This window comes from Rhinopithecus roxellana, chromosome 11 (genome assembly GCF_007565055.1).
Source record: "Rhinopithecus roxellana isolate Shanxi Qingling chromosome 11, ASM756505v1, whole genome shotgun sequence".
NCBI classification, from domain to species: domain Eukaryota; kingdom Metazoa; phylum Chordata; class Mammalia; order Primates; family Cercopithecidae; genus Rhinopithecus; species Rhinopithecus roxellana.
This window is the reverse complement of record NC_044559.1, coordinates 138166913-138181513: the sequence shown is the minus strand read 5'-3', so window position 1 is coordinate 138181513 and position 14601 is coordinate 138166913. Positions and strand designations below refer to the sequence as shown.

The window sequence follows — 14601 nt, the reverse complement described above, 5'->3', positions numbered from 1 at the left end:
TCCCAGCTACTTTGGAGGCTGAGGCAGGAGAATCTCTTGAACCTGGGAGGCAGAGAGTTTCAGTGAGCTGAGATGGTGCCATTGCACTCCAGCCCGGGCAATAAGAGCGAAACGCTGTCTCAAAAGAACAAAAACAAAAACAAAAACAAACAAAAGCACCAAATTTCAAAGACTTAGCACAAAACAGGAATGTAAACCAGTTCAATAATCATTTTTATACTGAGTCCATGTCGTGATGGTATTTTAGGCACACTGGCTTTATTTATTGATAGGGTCTCGCTCTGTCACTTAGGCTGGAGACCTACTGAACTCAGGTCATCCTCCCGCCTCAGCCTCCTGAGTTGCTGGGACCACAGGCGCGCGCCACCACTGCAGGTTTTTTTTTTTTTTTTTGGTAGAGATTGGGTCTTGCCATGTTGCCCAGGGTGCTCTGGAGCTTCTGGGCTCAATCGGATCTTCCTGTCTCGGCCTCCCAAGTAACTGGGATTACAGGCGTGAGCCACCGCGCCCGGCCGGTATACTGGCTTTAAATGATAAAAATGTTCTGAACATTCACCTTCTGGTGTTGGCGCGCAGGGCGTGGCGCGGAGTGACCAGCCCTGCCCGGGCTCCTTTCAGCAGCAGGTGAAGTAGCTGCAGCGCGTTCAACTTTCCCAGAACGACCGACCGTTTGTAAAGCGCGCGCTCTCGTGCACGTCCCGGCCCGCCCGGCAGCTGGCGGTGCAGGGCCATGTCCAGCCTGGGACGCGGCAGGGGCTTCGCTCCTGGGTCCCGCCTCCTGTGCGTCCCCGGGCGCGGCGCGACAGTCCCGAGTCCTGCGCACCGTGGGTAGCCGCGCTGGGGGCGCCTCGGAAGGATGCGGTTCTTCAGCCCTTTCCGTGCCTAAACAGGACCGAGGCTGAGTTTCTTCGCGTGGGTGGAAACTAAAGCCGGGTTGGGGACGGGGCGCTGGCCGTGGGTGCGGTTCCAGCGGCGGGCGCGGGTCCCAGGGCGCAGGCACAGCGTGGGGTCGAGGGCGCAGCGCCGGGAGCGCAGATCCCAGGGACCCTCAACGCACTAGGTGATGGAAGTGTGCAGCAGCGCCACGAAGCGTTCCACGGGGCACACATACAACAAAACAGCACGCTGTGAGCAGTAGAGATACGCAAGTTTGTCAGTTATACCTTCATAAAGCTGGGGGAAAGAGAAGAAAAGGAACCATAACAACAAAAAATAAAGCCGAGAAACATTTAAGGTATTTATTAGTTTGTTTTAAAATAACAGAAGCAAGCGCATTACATGGTAACATAAGTCGCATATTTTTGTGAGAAATGTTTTCTAAAGAAAAAAAAAAATTGTGGGAAAGTGACAGTGCTTCAGTTGTGCGAGCCGTCACGTCCTAACACAGCCGCATCCTCAGTCGGCTGCCCCGCGCAAGACGCTCCCACTTCCAGTGAAGAGAGGTCAATAACATCTCCTTATTGTCATGAAACATTCTTGACTCGACCTCACCCAGCCGCTGTCAGGGTCGTGAAAATCCCAGGGGTCCCTGGACTGCACAATTGAGTGCCACTGGTTTATTGAAGAAACGTGTGGAGGAGTACTGGGGAGTTCGAAGAGGGTCCAGGGAAGGCCGCACCGACCAGTGGTCTCAGGGCCAGCGTCAGAAGGAGCAGCGAGGAGGTGGAGGCCGGGAGGGGGACTTAGGAGCTGCCGCATTCCAGGCAGAGGGAACTGCTTGTGCTGAGACCCCCAGGCAAGTGCACCGAGGAATGAAAGGCCACTGTGGCCAGAGCTGGAGGCAGCAGAAGAGAGGCCCTAGAGGAGGGCAGGGCCAGAGCAGCAGCGAGGCCAGACAAGGGCTGCGGCCTAGAAGTAAAGGGAAGCCATGGGAGGAGCCTCGGAAAGTGACATCAAATTTGCATGTTTAAAAGTCACCCTCAAGAAGTGCCGTCAATCATTAGAGACAGGTATCAGCCAAATAATCGCATAAATACTTTTAAAAAACTAAACAATAAGTTAGTAATTTCTTGGCTATGACACTAAAAGCACAGGCAACAACAACAAAAAAAAATAAATTGGACTTCATCAAAATCAAAAAACCTTTGCACATCAAAGGACACTATCAGAGTGAAAAGACACCCCAAAGAATGAGAAAATGTTTGTGAATGGTTTATCTGATAAGGGTTTAATATCCAGAATATAAAAATAACTTCTACAATTCAACAACAACAAAAAACCTGATTCAAAGGACTTGAATAGGCATTTCTCCAAAGAAGGTCTATAGATAGCCAATAAGCACACAGAAAGATGCTCAACGTCACTAGTCATTCCCAACATGCAGATCACAACGAGATGTAACTTCACACTAGGATGCCAGTTTTTTAAGAAACCAATCAACCAAGCAACCAAGAAAAAAACAGAATAATGAGGGTGGTTCAGGCTGTGGGGAAATTGAAACCCTTGTACATATTGCTAGAAGGAATGTAAGATGTGCAGCAGCTGTGGATACAGTGTGGCAGTTCCTCACACAATTAAACACAGAATGACATTTGACCCAACAATTCCACTTTTGCACACAGAACTGAAAGCAGAGACTCACAGATATTTACACACCAATGTTCACAGCAACATTATTCCCAACAGCCCAAACGTCCATCAGCAGCTGAATGGATAAGCAACATACAGTAAAGACATTCACTGGGAATATTATTCAGCCTTAAAAAGGAAGGAAATTCTGACACATGCTGCAACTGGACACACCTTGAAGACAGTATGCTAAATGAAATAAACAAGACACAAAAAGACAAATATTGTATGATTCTATTTGCAAAAGTACCTGGAGTAGTCACTCAGACAGAATGGTGGTTGCAGGGGCTGGGGGAAGGAGGGAATGAGGAGATATTGTTTAATGGGTACAAAGTTTCAGTTTGGGATGATGGAAAGGCTCTGAAGATGGCTGCAACAGCACTGTGAAGGTAATTAATGCCACTGACTCATACAATTAAAAACTGTTAAAATGATAAGTTTTATTATGCATATTTTATCACAAAACAAAAATTGGAAAAAACCAAAACATACAAAACTCAAGCCCACCCCTCCCCCCCAAAAAAGTTACAGGACAGGCCACCTGGTCTAAATGTATGACACATCCTTCCCTCTCTACATGCCAGTTGGCAACCTTATTTTAGAATGTCCAAACTTTGCTTAAGAAAAGATTTAAAAGATTCCTCCAAATACCCACTCAACCAAAGTTTATGAGATTTTTCAATAATAAGGTACCACCCCAAATATGAAATACTAAGTCTCATAATAAAACACCTTTGGCATTTAAATGTCCAACATCTCAACCTTTTGTCTTGTTAAAGGATTACAAAAATGTACAATACTTTGAAACCATGAAATAAACTAGGTAAAACGAAGGAGACACAAATAAAATACAATCTCCTTGCTGAAGACTCTGAATAATGACTTTAAGAAATATATTGAGTCTGGCAAAATATTAGATAATAGAAGTCACTACCAAGGGCAATTAAACCGATGCTCTTTTCCCGTCAGCGGGGTAAGCTCTGAAGCCTCCAGAGAGCTGAATCAGACCTGGTGGCTTTCCTCTTTGCTCATTTATTTCTGAAATGGTGAGCATGTCATCAAATGATAATACTTAAAAAGCAAGTTCACAGGTTTTGTTAAAAAAAAAAAAAAAGAAACAATCTAGTACATCCATGAATAGGAAACCAAACACACCTGAACACATCTATGATTAAATAAGAATATTTAATGGCATGGAATGATATGTACACTATAGATTCAATGTTTTCAAAACATACCCAGCACCTATGGCTGCCTGTGCACAGTAAAAAGATAGAAAGATGTAACAGAATAATTTTTACAATTTACAAAGTTAAATGCAATTGAGAAAGGTTTCTATAAAAATTGTTAAAATATTTTAGAGGGCAAATGCTTACTTTGCATAGCAATGCTTCAGTTACCTGGAATGCCCTCCCTTCTTTCTTCCAAGCAATTTTATGCAGCGCTAAGCTCAGTGGCTCTACTCCAAGTGCCAGCAAGGTGAACAACCCAGTTCCTGTTCTCATGGGACTCACATTCTGGTGGTATTTATTTTTGCAACATACTTGCTGACAGTATCAAATGAATAAGCCATTAGTATTGAAAAATAATTTACACACTCCCCAGTGTGGTCCTTATTTTGATATGTCTTCCTATGAGATGGATGCAAACTCACAGCAAAAACTATGTGTATACATACAGCCACATGCTGCATGATGGGACGGACCACATATATGGCGGTGGTTCCACAAGACTGTATTTTTGCTACGCCTTTTCTATGTTTTGATACATAAATGTTTACCACTGTGTTACAACTGCCTACAGTAGTCAGTACAGTCATATGCTGTCCAGGTTTGTAGCCTAGGAGCAACAGGCCATAACATAGAGCCCAGGTGCACAGTAGGCTGTACCATCTAGGTTTGCTCTATGACACAATGACAGAATTGCCTGATGATACATTTCTCAGAATATATCCCCATCCTTAACTGATGTGTGACTGGTAAACTGATGCATTTACTAACCTGGCCAGGTGGGATCTTCACCAATAAAAACTCTACATGGAAAATGCTATTTATTGTTTCTTTCAGACATTAGAGATTCCTTAGTTTTAAATAATCTTGATATACAAACTTTTTATTTCCCTTGTTCTCCAAATATGATAAACCAAGATTTTAAATATTAACAGGTATGACTTCTGCCTACATACATTGTCTTTGGAAAAGGCAATTATCTGCAACTGTAATTAAACATTCTTTTATTTCCCCCATTGCTAAAGGATTTCACTCTTTTGGCTAAAATATAAAACTATACAATTATAAATACTTATTTGCAATGCTTCTCTTTGAACAAATTTGCTTGTTGTATAAGACACTTGCTGATCACACTGTAAGCTACTTAAATGTAAAACATGGTACGACTTAGAGTGCCTTGTATATTTTAGTTGAATTACAGTTTTGCATTTTAAAATGTATCAATTATGCTATATAACAAATTGGTTTTAAATTATAATTGTTATGGGCTTACTATGTGTCAGTCCCCAGGTCTATCAGCATGCTGGATGATGAAATTCATAATAGCTCTTGAGGAATAGAGCAAAATTTACACCCGGAGTTGCTCAGAAAGGTCTGGTCTGGGCATGTTCCAACTGTCACTTCCCAGATGGATCCAGCCCTAATGGGATCCTCACATCCCCTTCCCTTCTTATGGAGACACAAAGCTGAGCACCTGTCTACTGACAGCTTTAGACTTTTAGACAGCCTCTCAGACCAGGCCAACTGCTCACAATCCTGCTCATCCTCTTTGGCCCCTATGATGTCGTAAAGGCAATGTGGTACTCATGTCAGCAGCACGCATACTATAACTGGTATAACACAGAGGTCAGCATGCACAGATGACATACAAATTCATGAAGTGTTCTACATATATATAATTTTTTTTTTTTTTTTTTTTTGGAAACATGGTCTTGCTCTGTCACCCAGGCTGGAGTGCAGTGGTGCTATCATTGCTCACTGCAGCCTTGACCTCCCAAGCTCAAGTGATCCTCCTACCTCAGCCTCCCAAGCTCCTGGAACCACAGGTGTGCACCACCACACCTGGCGAATTTTTGTATTTTTTGTAGAGATGAGGTTTTTGCCATGTTGCCCAAGTTGGTCTCAAATTCCTGGGCTCAAGTGATCCTCCTGCCTTAGCATCCCAAAGTGCTGAGATTACTGGCGTGAGTCACTGTGCCCAGCTGCGTTCCGTATTTCTACACACACATGCACACATGGAGCATACGTTGGGGAAAGTAAAGCTGGGGAAATGTGAATAAAATCAGTGGGCTGTATTGATGTCAACATCCTGATTGTGATATGTGTGAAACGTTATCACTGAGAGAAATTGGGCAAAATATACAACTATATGTGAATCTATGATTACATCGTATAAGATTAGATTCCCCATAACTGTATCAACATACAATCATAAAATACATACATCACCTATGTAATAATATGATTACATCAATATAATGTTTAATTTAAAAAAAGGCAATGTAGCTAGGCAGGTATAACGCATAAGCATAATACGGGAAGCCTATCTCACTGATACATACGATTTCCTTGGTCTCTGCACCTGAGACAACAATCTCCTAAGTCTAAAACTTTAAAAAGGTACTTACTGTTACCTTGTCACTATACTAATGTGCAGAACATATGAAATAAGATAGAAAATGTCCGCAAGGGCCAGTGATCAAAGGAGCCCATAGAGCCCAGGTGCACAGTAGGCTGTACCATCTAGGTTTGCGTGTCACTCCAACAAAAAACACAACAAAAACACTACATACCCTTCTCTAAAATTTTCCACGGGAGCTGAGGATTCAAGTGAATATTTCTATTTTGGAAGACTCCTCATGAAGGTGGTAGCATAAATAATTATCCACAAAGGATTGTCAGGCATTCGTCCCTAATGAAAACTACTAAGCCAAAAGTAACAAAAAATATTTTAATGATATTTTGTAGGACAAAATAATTAAACTGAGGCAGGCAGAGGGAAGTAAGAGAATCCGTATAACCACAGCTTACATCACTTTAAATCTCAACAGCCCCAGGTGGTGAGAACGAACCCAGTCCCAGCAGTCTAGGCTTCTCCATTCCTCCTCTTGCAGGCACAGTTTGGGTAGAGACATCTCTTGAGCTCTTGCCCACTGACTTGTCATTCACAGGCATTCAAACTGTGATGTTTGAAACTGTCCACCTCTGCGGATCCAGGGACAGTCCCTCCAGTCCAAAGGCTCACTGCAACTGGCCCTCAGCCCCCTTCAAACTGGACTTCTGGTTTCTTCTTTCCTTCTGCCCCTGAATTCGGAAGAGCTTCTTCCTGAGATCCTTCTGCCGCTTCAGCTTCTCCTCCTCCTCCTTCTGCTTGGCTCTGAAGTGCTCCTTATTGTGCAGGTGCCGCTGCTCCTTGGCCTTCTTCATCTTCTGACTGTGCACCGTACTCAGAGCATCCAGCAGCGCGAGGATCTGACAACGACAAAAGCCAGTGAGTATCAGAATGCTCTCAGTCACCTAACACACTCGCATCCTAAGCACTAAGACTAGAGGCAACCCACGATCCAAATGAATATTAACTGCATGAAAATGCATCCTGCGCTAGGAAGTCATTGTTGGCATGGAGACACAGGTGTGATTGCATTTTACCTTTACCACCTGTGTTCATCATTCTGTGGACACTGTGTGCAGCTAACCAAGACAGAGGAGTTTCCCAGCCATGTGCCTATTATCCCCATCAAAAGCACAGGGCAGAGCAGGACCGGGAAGGGTCCTGAGCAAAGGAAGAGCAAAGGAAGGGTCAGAGCAAAGGAAGGGAAACGAACTCTGGCTCTTCCTCTGACTTCAGTTCCAGTGCCCTGAATAACTGAGACTGCAGTAGAAACAGGAAGTATGCTGCCGAGAGCATTCTTTCCTATCTAAATGCAGTGTGCAGTACAGCATGGGCGACAGTACCTTTCTTTCATGAGGCTCGCGTATGACGGCCGGTCTCCGCCTGTCCTTTGGCACCTTGCCTGCCTTTGCTTGGGTCTTGGGCTTGTTCTTAAATGGCAGGGCCTTCTGCAAGGCTTTTGGAATGTGCAGTGAATTAAAGTGTTTCTTTTGCCTCAGGATTGGCTGAAAAGAAAAATAAAGACTGTGACATATTCAAATTATGATCAATGTGTATTTAAAACTTCTGCATACAATCTTCTCACTGGGTTAACTTTTCCACAAGATCAGTAACACCAGAGTCCACTGGCCCTGAGAAATCAGGACTCAATCATCCGCCAAATATGAACTGCCTCAGTGGACACCCACAATTCTCAGTATACAGAGTAACAGAGAGCTTACACTTACAACTCTCCCTCAAAGCCCTCTGTGCCCATTTCTATGGTATGGAACTATGGGATCTCAACAGAACAGATGAATAGATCCCAGTTTCTTTTAATGGAAATTTCAGGCCTCATTTTTGGGGCACTGAGGTGCTTATTTCTCAGCCTAACAAAAATAATCTAGCTTTTCATCTTGACTATCAACCACTCTGGATTTACCTTTTTTTTTGAGATGGAGTCTTGCCCTGTTGCTCAGGCTAGAGTGCAGTGGCAAGATGCTGGCTCACGCAACCTCCACCTCCTGGGTTCAAGCAATTCTCCTGTCTCAGCCTCCCAAGTATCTGGGACTACAGGCGCACACCACCACATCCAGCTAATTTTTGTATTTTCAGTAGAGATGGGGTTTCACCATGTTGGTCATGCTGGTCTTGAACTCCTGACCTCAGGTGATCCACCTGCCTTGGCCTCCCAAAGTGCTAGGATTACAGGCATGAGCCACCATGCCCAGCCCACTCTGGATTTAAGGATAGTTCTTCCTTTAATCAGCAGCCAAAGAGTCCTGATTCCTGATTCTAATTAAGAAGTTTAACTTTATTCTATTTCTGATGGAAGGCTGGCGAAAGAAGGGAGACTCAAAAAAACAATTTTGAAGGCAAAATACTCTGTACTGAATTTTCAAGGTAATCTTAAATTCTATGTTTAATTGAGATGACCCAAATTCTTTTTCTTCTTTTTTTTTTTTTTTTTTGAAACAGTGTCTTGCTCTGTTGCCCAGGATAGAGTGCAGGGGCACGATCTCAGCTTACTGCAACCTCCACCTCCCCGGTTCACACCATTCTCCTGCCTCAGCCTCCCAAGAAGCTGGGACTATAGGTGCCCACCACCATGCCTGGCTAATTTTTTGTATTTTTAGTGGAGATGGAGATGACCCAGATTCTTAACTGCCTCATAAATACTGTTAATAAATTGAAAGTTTTGCCCTAGGCTTTTATTAAAGTCATCTATATAGAACAAGTTTCTGCTATCTTGAAATGTATTATTAAAGACATCATCCCCAATAATATTCCATATTCTCTGTTTAGGAACCCCAATTGTTTTTGAATTCAAGAATTCAGAGAAATCTGCTTCTTACAAAAGAGTAGAATGGATAATGGGCACCACATCCTGAAGTGTATTTTAATAAAAATTCATGTAAGATGGTTCAAAATTTCATTAACTACTTTATATAAAAAGAAATGCCTGGGAGACTTCTGTTTCTAGCAGCGTGGCAGACTGATGCCTTGAACAACCCTCTTATTACAAAATTGAATACTCCACATGAAAACAAATCTTTTCAAATGCATTGTTAAGCTGTGAAGAGAATAACGAAAGTTCTAAGAAACCAAAATCTAAATGAAAACACAAGTCCACCTTAAACCTTAAAAAACAAACAAACAAAAAAACCCTGAAGAGGCCAATTGTCGGCAAGCATATGGAATAGAAGGAACTCTTTAAGCTGTGCTGTTGGTGGAGGCCAAGCCGCTGTGCTCCCAGAACACGACACAGAAGCCTCCACACTGAAGCAGAGCACAGGTGCCCTGGAGTCTCCACCCCACTCAGGGATCCTCCAGCAGCAGTATGTGTGCCCCTGCATACCTGCAAGTCCCATATCCAGACGTTAGTGTTAAGGGCTGTGGGATAACGGCCAAAAACAGGAAATCATTTTACCCATCAATGGATAAATGGTGACACAGTCATATAATGGAACTCAACCATGACAATAAATCAATGTCTGCCATAGACAAGAACATGGATGTGTCCTGTAATACTGATCCAAAGAAGCCAGGCTAAATAGAATGTGCTATATTTTATAAAAGTCAAAACCAGGCAGAACAAATCTACGTCAGGAACTGGGAAAGTAGCTATTTTGTGGGTTGGGGTGGCAGTGCCTGGGAGAGGCCACAGGGCGAGGCTACTGCTTGGTCCAGGGTGTGGCAGCCTGGTGTGCTACAGTTCATCTAGCTGCACACTTATGATTTGGGCACTCTTCTGTATGTACATTAACATTTCAATAAAAAGCTTATTAAAACATTAAAACTTTCAGAAAAATCCACATTGCTTCAATAGAAATTAGCACATTAATGTTTTAAAAATACATGTATATGGTGGGGAAAAAATAGTTCAAAAGAGTACCCAGTGAAAAGTTTAAGAGGGAGGGACATTAGCAAGGGGCCAATCAATAGTCCCTTGCGTTCGTCCCCTGACAAAGACAGCCAAAGCAGCAAACAACTATATTTTGATGAAAGTCACTAAAGGAGAGCCCCAGCGTGCATCAAGGAGTAGCAGAAATCCAGTAGAGCACAGAAAACTAGGAAGGTCACATAAAGGAGAGAAGGAAACATCTGCCCCCCACCACCCATCCCCAGAGGGATCAGCCTGAAGCGGAGGGGATGTCTCCCTGCGGAGATAAGGAAGCAAGAGGGGCCCAGCAGCCCCAGCACTCCCCTCAGAGAAGGAACTGACGTTGCGCCCCACCCCCATGGACCAGCTGCTGCTGCAACGTGACCTCCTGGACCCGGAACCACTTTGGGAGCATGTCCCGCCCAGGGTGAGCAGCCACCGCACCCTTCTACCATCCTCAGGGTTTGTTGCTCTGTATCACCCCCGCCTAGTAGCCCACCACCCCCGAGCTGCTGTTACACTGTCTTAGGCCATTTAGTATGGCTGTAACAGAATACCTGAGACTCAGTAACTTATTTTATAAAAAAGGTTTATTTGGCTCACCCTGCTTGTGTCTGAAAAGTCTGAGATCGGGCAGCACATCTGGTGAGGGTCTTGTGCTGTTTCATCTCATGGGGAAAGTGGAAGGGGAAACAGGTATATGCAAAGGGTTCACATGGCAAGAGAGGAAACACGAGAGTCTAGGAAGCTGAACTCACTCTGATAATCCACTCCTGGTAACTAATCCAGTCCCATGAAAAGTCATTAATCTATTCATAAAGGATCTGTCCCTGTGACCCAAATACCTCCCACTAGGCCCCACCTCCCACACCACCACATTTGGAATCAAATTTCAACATGAATGCTGGTGGGAACAAACGAAGTCCACATCACAGCATACACCCCAAGCTGTGGGGCCACGCTGCTGTGCCCCTCCCCTCCCAGCTGTCATTGCGCCCTGCCCCTTGGGGCCTGAGCTGACTTAGTGCCCTGCTTTCCAGGGAATCAGTGCCTTGGCCACTCTGAGCAGTCACACCCCCCACTGCACAAGAGCTGAAGCACTGCCCCGCTTCACAGGGAATCAGTGTCTTAGCTGAGCTGAGCAGCCACACCTGCCACGGATGAGCCAACATGGCACCCACCCCCACACCCCAGGAAAATGGCATTGGCTGAACTGGGGTACCTTGCCCTTCAGGACAAACAACTGTAGAACTCTGCTTCCTTGGAACTGGACTTGTGTTTGGAGAATCTGAGTTGCCCAGGCACCTGCCTCCCCAGGGAGAGAAGTAGTTGCTGCACTGGTCCCTGCCCCCGACGGCCCAAGCCACAGGAGTGCTCCACCATTCTAGGGTCCTTGCTGATGCTGCTGTGTCCCACCACTACAGGGTCCAGAGTCACTATCATGTCACTCCCATGTCCAGAGTCACTCCCATCCCATGGAATTTTACTTCTTAAACTCTTGGCAAAAACAGAGCGAGAGGAAATAATTCCAAACACATTTTACCAGGCCAGTATTACCTTAATACCTGAGCCAAACCAAAACACACACACACACACACACACACACACACACACACACACACACACACACTAACACACACACAAAACAAACAAAAACTACAGGTCAACTTCTCCAAAAATTTAAACACTGATGCAAACATCCTAAAAAAATTTTAGCAAATAGAATTCAACAACACATCAAAAACATTATACATCATATTTAAGTGGGATTTATCCCTGGCATGCAAGGCTGGTTTAATATATGTAAATCAATCAATGTGATATATCACATTAACAAAATGAAAAAACCACATGGTCACCTCAATTGATGCAGAGAAAGCATTTAACAAAGTTTAGCAACCTTTCTTGATAAAACCTCTTAATAGTTTATGTATAGAAGGAAAGTTCCTCAACGTAATAAAGACCATTTATGAAAAACCCAGTCTACATCATAGTTAGTGGGCAACAACTAAAAGCTTTTCCACTAAGATTGAGTACAAGATAGGGATGCCCAGCCTCATCACTTTTATTCAACAGAGTACTTGCAAGAGCAATTAGATGAGAAAAAAAGGCCACTAAATTAAAGAAGTAAAACTATCTCTATTTGCAGATGACAAGATCCTATATGTAAAAAACTCCAAAGACTCCACAAAAAACTGTGAGAACTACTAAATCAATTCAGTTAAGCTGCAAGGTATAAACTCAACATATAAAAATCAGTCACATTTCTATATACAAATAACCTAGCCGACAAAGACATCAAGAAAATAATCTCATTTACAATAGCATCAAAGAAAAATGAAAACTTAGGAATAAATTTAACCAAGAAGGTGAGAGATGTGTACACTTGAAAACCAAAAAACACTGATGAGAGAAATTTAGACATGAACAAATGGAAGAATTAATATTGTGTTTATGGATCAGAAGAATTAATATTGTTAAAATGTTCACACTACCCAAAGCAAATATACAGATTTAACATAATCCTCATCAAAGTTCTGATGTTTATGGATCAGAAGAATTAATATTGTTAAAATGTTCACACTACCCAAAGCAAATATACAGATTTAACACAATCCTCATCAAAGTTCTGATGGCATTCTTTACAGAACAGAAAAAAACAATCCAGGCGCAGTGACTCACGCCTATAATCCTAGCACTTTGGGAGACCGCAGCGGGCTGATCACAAGGTCAGGAGTTGGAGACCAGCCTGGCCAACATAGTGAAACCCTGTCTCTACTAAAACTACAAAAACTGGTCAGGCATAGTGGCACGTGCCTGTAGTCCCAGCTACTTGGGAGACTGAGGCGGGAGAATTGCTTGAATCCAGGAGGCAGAGGTTGCAGTGAGCCAAGATTATGCCACTGCACTCCAGCTTGGGTGACAGTGAAACTCTGTCTCCAAAAAAAAAAAAAAAAAAAAGAAAGAAAAGAAAAAACAATCCTGAAACTCATATGGAGCCACAAAAAACCCCAAATGGCCAATAGATTACTGTGAAAGAAGAAGTTGGAGGCATCACACCTCTTGATTTAAAATTGTATTACAAAGCTATAGTAATCAAAACAGTATGGTGCTGGCATAAAAACAACAACAAAAAAATAGACCAATGGAACAGAACAGAGACCTTTGAAATAAATCCAAACATATACTGTCAACTAATTTTTGACAAGGGGAAACAAGACAACACGATGGAAAAAAAGATAGTCTCTTCAATAATAGTGCTGAGAAAACTGGATTTCCATTTGCAAAATAATAAAATTGGACCCTGATCATACACTATACACAAAAATCAACTCAAAACAGATATGAGACCTAAGACCTAAATAAGACCTGAAACCATAAAACTCCTAGAAGAAAACACAGGGGAAAAGCCTCTTGACATTGGCCTTAGCAATAATTTTTGTATATCGCACCACAAGCCAGGCTACAAATGTAAACAAGGAGGACTGCATGAAACTAAAAAGCTTCTGCACAGCAAAGGAAACAACCAACGAAATGAAAAGGGAACCTACAGACTGGAAGAAATATTTGCAAACCGCATATCTGGTAAAGTGTTAATATCCAAAAATCAGTAAAGAACTCATAACATAATAGCAAAAAAACAACTCAGTTGAAAAATGGGCCAAATAGGAAATGACCAATAGGAAATGGGGAGACGTACATTAAAATAATACCAAGTAGCAGACATGTAGGATGAACAAGTTAGAGATCTAGTGTACATCATAAGGGCTATAGTTAATAAAAATGTATTGTCTTTGGGATTTTTGTTAAATCAGTAGATTTTAGCTGTTCTTGTCACACAAAAAAAACTATGTGAGATGGTAGATATATTAATTTGCTTCACTATAGTAACCAGTTTAATATCTATGTGTGTCCTTTAAGATCATGTGTTCAACCTCAAATATATAAAATAAAATTTATTTTAAAAAAGATAAGTTTGTCTTCAATCCAGAAAGAACCACTATTACCATTTTTTGGTGTTCCATTTCCAAAATATTCCATGAATATACAGTTGTTCAATCAAATTTAACGTTAGACTTTACACTTGAACATTCAAAGCACGTACGAAATTATAGAAAAGTATCTGTGTTACTCCCTGTCTGGAGAGCACAGGCTTCATCTCCCCTAACACACACGCAACCAGTACCTTATACAGAGAGTCCTTGTTTGCCTTTAGTCTGACGCCATGGGCGAGCCTGAGTTGGCCTGTGGTCCGCATTCCTGACCAGGTGTCTTTCTCACCCACTGGTTTCAACAAAGATGTTACTGGGTTATAGAAGGCTGGGATGGAAACAGGATACCAAGTTCGCATGAAGACAATATCTGAAAAGAGAGGTAATTTACTTAAACATTTTCAAAAGAAGATTCATATCCATATTGCGAAGAAACAAAGAAAAAAACCTTCACTCCAAACTTCTCTGCCTGGCTGCAAAGTATTTGAAGGGAAAGCTCGCTAAGGAAACTATTCTCATAGATCACAGAACTGTTACTGGGTGTGGCCAGGGGACTGC

At 42.7% G+C, this 14601-nt stretch overlaps 1 protein-coding gene across 4 annotated transcripts in view; it reads right to left on the bottom strand.

The window, feature by feature from the left end:
* Window positions 1–6508: 6508 nt before the first annotated feature.
* BMS1 (BMS1 ribosome biogenesis factor) overlaps window positions 6509–14601 on the bottom strand; it is a 47681-nt gene continuing 39588 nt past the window's right edge. For all 4 annotated transcript variants that reach the window (XM_030940556.1, XM_030940558.1, XM_030940557.1 and 1 more), the window contains exons 21-23: window positions 14238–14413; window positions 7533–7694; window positions 6509–7049 (exon numbers count right to left, since the gene is read on the bottom strand). In XM_030940556.1, coding sequence (XP_030796416.1) covers window positions 6819–7049; window positions 7533–7694; window positions 14238–14413 — 569 coding nt within the window. In that variant the 3' untranslated portion in view covers window positions 6509–6818. The remainder of the gene's footprint in view (window positions 7050–7532; window positions 7695–14237; window positions 14414–14601) is intronic.